The sequence below is a fragment of the Corvus kubaryi genome, unplaced genomic scaffold (assembly GCF_017639235.1).
Source record: "Corvus kubaryi isolate FWS band 111438036 unplaced genomic scaffold, C.kubaryi_AGA036_p1.0 split3-37304, whole genome shotgun sequence".
Lineage (NCBI taxonomy): Eukaryota > Metazoa > Chordata > Aves > Passeriformes > Corvidae > Corvus > Corvus kubaryi.
The window spans coordinates 1,325,158-1,332,522 of NW_024582087.1; the positions used below are offsets into that span (position 1 = coordinate 1,325,158).

Sequence of the window (7,365 nt, forward strand, 5' to 3'; positions counted from 1 at the left end):
GGGGCAGAGCCCAGGGCAGGGGCAGAGCCCAGGGCAGGGGCAGAGCCGGGCTCCCCCCGGTGCCAGCAGCAGCTCTGCTGGTTTCAGACTTCCTAAAAGTGGCAGAAACTAAAACCCCAAGCAAAGCCCAAGCCAAGAGCCCAGCCGAGGGCGGGCCCCACGCTCCGACTCTCCGGAGGGCCGTTATTGCTTTGTGCATCCCGGGCGGGGAGGGCAGGGCTGGAGCACAACTTCTGGGGCTGAGCCCCCCCAGAGCCCCCCGGAGCAGCTCCCGAGGCAGCCCCAGGCAGCCCTCGCCTCACTGGCCCCGGGGCACCGGGCAGAGGCTCCCTGGGGCTGGGCAGGGGAAGCGGGGCCAGCCCTGGGGCCAGGGGAATGAATGTGGGGGTGTTTTAAAAGCCATGATCAGCCCCGGGCGGGGGCTCAGCCCAGGGGAAGAAGGGGTGAGGGCAGAGCTGCTCCACAGCCACTGCCCTGGGCCCTGTGGGAGGGGAGGGTCGGCCAGGAGCCCTCCCAGAGGAGACATTCGGGGCCTGTGCCCGGGGAGCTGCCAGGGACGGGCCCAGCCCCGCACCCCAGCACGATGCCAGCACTCGGGAGGGGACAAGCCACGGGTGAGGGACACTGGTGATTGTACATGGGGGGGCCAGAGCCCCCAGTCCCGGGGAGCAAGGAGACCCCCGGAAGCACAGAGGATGGGGCACAGCAGCACCCGGGCTCAGATGCCGGTGAGATGATGGCTGGGAGCAAAGCTGCTCCTTCCAGCTGCACCAGGAGCCAAACCCGGGGTCCGGGCACCCCACCTCACCTCTCCCTCCCCGAGCCAGCCCAAGTCCACAGGGAAGGACAAGTAGCAGCAAGAGAGACACTGAAGACGGGGCCGGTGGCTCCGTGAGTGTAAACGAAGCCTGGGGGCTCCGAGGGTGCAGAGCTGGGCTGGGGGGCGGGGGAGATGCCGCTGGGACCCCCGCGGGGCCGAGGAGGAGGAGATGGAGATTGTAAAAGCAACAAGAGGAGGAGCAGCAGGAAGGAGGTGATTATCTCAGGAGGGCAGAGCTGCCCCAGGCCGATGGCTGAGGGGAGTGTGCGTGTGTGACAGGCAGGGCCGTGCAGGAGGTGCGGGAGCTGCACTGACCCTCCCCGCCGGCCCCGGGCAGCCTTTGGCGGTGCCAGCCCAGGGCAGAGCCTGCCCCGGGGCCTGGAGGCGTCCGCAGGGGAGTCCCGGGTTCCTGAGCTCTGACTGAAAACCCGTGAGTCGCCTGAGCGGAGGCCGAGAGCGCCCAAGGTGCCCCAGCCCTGCCCCGCTCCTCCCGCCGCAGCCGGGCACGTCCCGCCCCTAATACTGGTACAAAACCCCAAACCCAAGAGGAAAACCTCACCCGCGCCGTGCCAGCCCCGCGGAGGGCCGAGGGGACGGTGACTTCCCCCCGGGAAGCGCTCGGAGCCAGAGCAGGAGAGAAGAGGCCACTCCCAGGCTCGCCTTAGCCAGCTCCGATGTGGGCTCCGGGAGCAGCGGGGCGGGCGGGCACCCCCGGCCGGAGGGGACGCGGTGCGGGGGCGCGGGCACGGGCGGGAGGTGCGGTGGGGGGCCATGGCTTCCGTTTGCAGCGGGCGGGTCACGGGGGCAGACGGGCGGCGGCGACCTCGGCCCCCTCCCCGGCGACAGTCCCGAGCGGCTCCGCTCAGATGCGGGGCAGCAGCTTCTCGATGAACTCCTTCACCGCCATCATCTCCTGCGGGGAGCGCGCAGCCCGTCGGCGCCGGGGCTCCCCAAAGGCCGGGCACGAGGCTCTGCAGCCTCCCCGGGGGAAGTCAGGAACAAAGAGATCTCTCATGTGTTCCCCACCCTGCCTGACCCACAGTGCTGGGGTTGGTCCCAAAGATCCCAAAGGGAAGCGACCCACAGGGATCACCCAGCCCAGCCCCAGGCCCTGCACAGACACCCCAAATCCCACCCTGGGCATCCCTGGCAGCGCTGTCCAAATGCTCCTGGAGCTCTGGCAGCCTCAGGGCCGTGCCCATTCCCTGGGGAGCCTGGGCAGTGCCCAGCAGCCTCTGGGGGATGAACCTTTCCCTGAAATCCATCCCAACCCTCCCCTGACACAGCTCCAGGCCATTCCCATGGGTCCCATCACTGATCACCACCCAGGGGGTCCCCCGTCCCCTCCCTGCAGCCCCAGCACTGACCTGAGGACAGGAACTGTGCATCACGCCGGGGTAGGTTTTGAACTGCACCTTGGTGGGGGTGACAACAGACTTGAGCTTCTCGGCAGTGAGGGCCCCAAAACGCACGGGGATCATGGGATCCATCTCCCCGTGGCACTGCAGGATGGCGATGTCCTTGTTCACGCCGTTGTTCGCCGCCTGCCAGAGGAGGGGACACTCAGAGGTGCCCAGGTGAGGGGACACCAAGCAGGTGCTTTGTTTGTGTCCCCAACACCTCACCCGGCAGCTCCCCTCCTCACGAGGGAGAGCTGCTGGAAAACTGGAGAGCTCCAGTGGGGAAATTGCCCCATTCCCGAGGGTCCCTGCCCGTGGGGTACCTGTGGGAAGGCCTTGTGGAGCGGCAGCCAGCAGCTGAGCGCCACGATCCCGGCCAGCTGGTGCTGGCAGGTGAGAGCCGTGTACAGCGACAAGGCACCGCCCTGCAGGAGGGGAGGGTGCAATCAGTGCCATGGGGCAACCAGGGGGATCCAGGGATGGCCTCAGACCCAGCTCACCCATGCACCACCTCCCTGTGAGGATTTGGAGCAGGAATTGAATCCTGATCTCACCTGTGAGAAGCCCCCCAGGATGATGCGGTTGGGGGGGATCCCGTTCTTCATCTCGTGCTCAATGATTGCTTTAACTGGAAGGAAATGGGAGAAATGGGTCAGTGGAAGGGGAGGGGGGCTAAAAGCATCACCGCACACCTCAGGGTGCACATCAGGGACAGGCAGGTGCCAGAGATCCCAGGGGAAAGGTTTGCTGGGATGGCAGCAGAGCAGAAACAAAGGAGAGGTGGAAGGAAAACACCTGCTCCAGTCCCAGTGAGGGAGAGGCACCCAGAAGCTCAGCACTTCCCCCTCCCCAAAGCTCCTTACTGTTTTCTGCAGCTTTCTTGATCCCAGCTTCATCCTCAGGTGCGTCTGGAGTCAATCCCATCAGGTCGAACCTGGGAGAAGCAGCAGGGTCAGCCCAAACCTCTCCCAGCACCCAGAGCGTGGGGAGGCAGGAGCTGGGTGTGCTCTGCCCTTCCCTGGCCCCAACAGGACAGTGGATTTTGTCTCCCCATCCCTCTCACTCCCCAAAAGGGTCCCACCCAGCCCTGTCCCCCAAAGCACTGACCAGGAGGGCATGACCATCTTCATGTTGAGGGTCACCGGGATCCGGGGCCTGCGGAGGAACGTTTTGGGTGGTTTAGCTCAGGTCTGAGGGGAGCAGGAGGACTGACCCCTCTCCCTCTCCTGCTGGGCCCCCTCCTGCCTGACCAGGGGATGCACAGGGAGCTCCAGTGCCTTTGTCTTTCCCTGCAGCCACCAGGGACAAACAGGACAGGAGGGGAAAGAAAAGAGCCTCTGGTGCTGCTCAGCTCTGTGGGAACAGCTGTGCCTGCAGCAGGAACCAGCCACAGCAGCAGAGCCAGCCTGGCTGGGCAGCCCTGCTGGGCTCAGGCCACCACCTGCCTCCCCCAGGAGCCTTGGCAGCCTCAGGGCCCCCCAAGAAGCCCCCCAGCCCCCCCAGGGCAGCACTTACGCATGAGGGCAGATGTATTTCACGTAGGGGAGGCGGATGGAGGAGAGAGCATCGGCCCAGCTGTGCCTGGGGAGGGATGGGAGGAGAGATGAGGCCAAGGCTTGTCCAAGCCATTTTCCTGAGGCTGCTGCCCCCCAACCCCTCCCCTGAGCTTATTTTACCCACCCAGGCAGCCTAAACCCCCCGTGAAGCCCCCCCAACACCGATCCCCTCTGAGGGCAGCACACAAAGCCCCGGAGCTGCAGGCAGGGAGGACAGGGAGGCGGGAATCTCCTGGACAGGGAGGCGGGAATCTCCTGGACAGGGAGAAGCCCTTTGTCACCACCCTGGGACCTCCGAGGTGGCCTTGCACAACAGAGATGCTCTGGTCCAGGCCCAGCCCAGCTGTCAGCCCTGCCAAGGACTGGAAAAGCCGCAGTGCTTATCAGCAATCCCTGAAGGCAGCACAAAATCCACCCGCGGGGGGTGGGGGGGCTGCCAGGCTGCCGGGATCATAAATATTCAAGTGCAGACAGCTGCCAGCAGCAATTCCCTGCCTTTCCCTGCGAGGCTGGTGCAGGAATGGCTGCCGACCCCAGCCCAAAGCCCCACACAAATCCCAAAGATGTCCCCGGGGAAAGCAGCAGCAAAAAGCCAGGATCTGCATTTGGCAAACCACACATCCCAGCTGGAGCCAGCTCCAGGGATACTCACCCCGTGTCTCCAAGGCCATGTAGGAAAATGACCTGTTAAACAGAGAAGGAAGGGAATTAGCTGGTGTGAGAGTGGTGCCCTGGGACGGGGCAGGGCAGGGCTGGGCTGGGCTGGCAGGGAGGTGGCAAATGGACACTTAGTCACCAACTGGAAGAGGCTCAAATTAGCTCAGGACACGTCTGTGCTGCTGGAGCACAGCGGATGGGTGGGTCAGGGATGTCATCCTGCCACAGAGCTGCCACAGGCAGGTCCCAGCTCCTCCGCACAGCAGAGGGACAAGGAGCACCCACCAGAGCAGAGGCCCAGCCTGAATCCCAGAATGGGTTGGAAGGGACCTCAAAGCCCATCCAGTGCCACCCCTGCCATGGGCAGGGACACCTCCCACTGTCCCAGGCTGCTCCAAGCCCCAATGTCCAACCTGGCCTTGGGCACTGCCAGGGATCCAGGGGCAGCCACAGCTGCTCTGGGCCCCCTGTGCCAGGGCCTGCCCACCCTCACAGGGAGGAATTCCTCCTCTGTATCACCAAGGACTCACAAATCCACCTCCGCAGGCTTTTCACCTCCAGCTCCAGCAACCCCTAAGCCTCCCACACTGGAGCAAACAGCCCAGCCCAAGGACAGCCACAGAGCCCTCGATGGCCCTGCCTTCCCCGTGCTGGGCTCCTCTGAACCTGCTGGAAGCAGCTCCCTGTTTTCCAAGGGGGAGCAGCAGAGGAGGGAGGGAGGGAGGGTGCAGCCCTTACCGCGGCGGTCTCCCGCTCTGCCCCTGACACGGTGACAGCGTCGGCGAGGAGGGGGACAGACATGTTGTTACCACACATACACCGAGAGGGATCAACACTGGCACCTGCGGGACACAGAGGTGAGGCAGGAAAACAAACCTCCCACCCGCCCCTTCAGCAACTGCTCAGTCCAGAGGAGCAGCTGTTCTGGGGGAAAAATAAAGAGCAGGTGAAGGCATTGATGTTGAAGCCCTTGGGACACCTCACACTCCGACCTGGCAGTGCTGGAGAGTCCAGGAGCAGCAAACGCTCCCCGCGTGGCAGCGGCGGAACGGGCGCGTGGGGGGCTGGAAGTGTTAAAATTAGCCTGGAAATTACAGCTCAGAGCCAAAGTTACTCCTGTGGCTGCCCAGGCAGCGCAGCCTCAGCATCCCTGCATTCCTGCATCCCTCCATGCCCTCCCGGAGCCTGACCCACATCTGCTCTGACCAGGAAGCAGGAAACTCTTGGCACGCAGCAGCACAGGCTCTGCTGCACCAATAAAGGTCCAGCCCTGTTTTATGGAGCTGTTTAGGATGAACCAGAGCACTGGGAGCTGGTCTGAGTGCCCCCAGTGATGGATGACACCCTGCCCAGGACAGCAGGCAGGGTCACCACCGCTGTCCTGTCACCTCCTGAATCCCAGATCCCACAGAGCTGACAGCTCCCATGACACCTTCAGCCACAACAGTCCACGGTGTTTGTTCCCACTACATCACAAATCACAACTCCAGTGCCCCACGAGGCCTCCCTGACCCCATTGACCCACCAGGACTAATTAGATCAGAGCTTGGTTAAGGCACTGCCATCATCCCCCAGGAGCGGGATCAGCCTCTGGAGCACGATCACAGAATATCCCGAGCTGGAAAGGATGAAGGATCATCCAGTCCAGCCCCTGGCCCTGCCCAGACCCCCCAACAACCTCACCCTGGGCATCCCTGGCAGCGCTGTCCAAACGCTCCTGGAGCTCTGGCAGCCTCGGGGCCGTGCCCATTCCCTGGGGAGCCTGGGCAGTGCCCAGCAGCCTCTGGGGGAAGAACCTTTCCCTGAGATCCACCCTAAACCCCCCCATGGCACAGCTCCAGCCGCTCCAGAGTCCTGTCCCTGTCACAAAAAGCGGAGCTGCCCCTCGGGTGGCCTTTCCTCATCCTCCACACTCTGCTCCAGCTTCACCTCCCCCAGCGCGTCGAGGCGACACAGGATCACCCCAAACCCTCCCAAAATCCCGGAACCCCAGCAGCCAGCCTTACCCACGAGAAACAGCCTGGTCCCTCTCCCAGCAGCCGGCCAAGACCTGCCCGGCTCGTTCCACCGACTGCTCGTCAGCGGCTTCCCGACTCAAATAAAAACACCGCGAACGAGCAGCTCCCCGGATCTGACACAGACACACGGCCCACGTGCTCGTGTGTACTCCAGGGGCAAAACAACCGGCCAGGAGCCACCGCACCTGCCAAGAACCCTGGCGGGGACACAGAGCCAGAAATAAACGCATCTTGCCCTGGCAGGTGATGGGATGCGCTCCCTGAGCGCTGCCTTGTTGGGAATCTCCAGGGAAAGCGGAGCTTGGGATGGTCAGAGCTGCCCCAAGCACCGCACCTGGGGATCCCCTGGGATGATTCCCTGGGATGATCCCCTGGGGCTCCCCTGGGATGATTCCCTGGGATGATTCCGCCCCGCTGCTGGAGCGAACACAACGGGAACCCCGAGCAACGGGAAGGCTCAAAGCCCTCAGCCGTGCCTGTGCGGGTGTAAAGGCACCAACACAGAACCAGGAGGTGAATTTGGGTCCCATTTGGGCTGTTTGGAGGTGTCGCACCCCAAGCCGGCCGCACCAGTGACACGGCGGAGGGGACGCGCTCATCAATCGTTAATTAGCATTAATTACCGTGCCTCAGCCTGCCCGCCGCCCGGGGCCCGCAGCCCCGCAGGGAGCGGAATCCAGCGGGGGCTGGAGAAATCCCGCCTGGGAGCGGATGGAGGCGGGATCCCCGCGGCCGGGACCGCCGGTTTTCCGCTAAAACCGGGGCTTTGGGGGGGGGTTCCCTGCAGGCTGCGAGTCCTCAGCGCTCCCCCGTTACCGCACCGGGACCCGCCAAGCCACAATCGCGGCCCCCCGGCCCTCTCCCCGTTAAATCCCCGTTAAACCCTGGGAAGGGCCCCGCCGCTCCCCCCCCCC

At 64.2% G+C, this 7,365-nt stretch overlaps 1 protein-coding gene across 2 annotated transcripts in view; it reads right to left on the bottom strand.

Annotated features, from left to right (window-relative positions):
- Nucleotides 1-864: 864 nt before the first annotated feature.
- LYPLA2 (lysophospholipase 2) overlaps nucleotides 865-7,365 on the bottom strand; it is a 7,007-nt gene continuing 506 nt past the window's right edge. The window contains exons 1-10 of one of the 2 annotated variants that reach the window (XM_042015760.1): nucleotides 6,440-7,039; nucleotides 5,172-5,275; nucleotides 4,429-4,460; nucleotides 3,736-3,801; nucleotides 3,328-3,375; nucleotides 3,084-3,154; nucleotides 2,775-2,848; nucleotides 2,544-2,645; nucleotides 2,188-2,364; nucleotides 865-1,733 (exon numbers count right to left, since the gene is read on the bottom strand). In XM_042015760.1, the coding sequence (XP_041871694.1) occupies nucleotides 1,683-1,733; nucleotides 2,188-2,364; nucleotides 2,544-2,645; nucleotides 2,775-2,848; nucleotides 3,084-3,154; nucleotides 3,328-3,375; nucleotides 3,736-3,801; nucleotides 4,429-4,460; nucleotides 5,172-5,249 (699 nt within the window). In that variant the 5' untranslated portion in view covers nucleotides 5,250-5,275; nucleotides 6,440-7,039 and the 3' untranslated portion in view covers nucleotides 865-1,682. Of the gene's footprint in view, nucleotides 1,734-2,187; nucleotides 2,365-2,543; nucleotides 2,646-2,774; nucleotides 2,849-3,083; nucleotides 3,155-3,327; nucleotides 3,376-3,735; nucleotides 3,802-4,428; nucleotides 4,461-5,171; nucleotides 5,276-6,439; nucleotides 7,040-7,365 lie in introns of those variants that run through there. The other variant, XM_042015759.1, reaches the window with a different exon arrangement.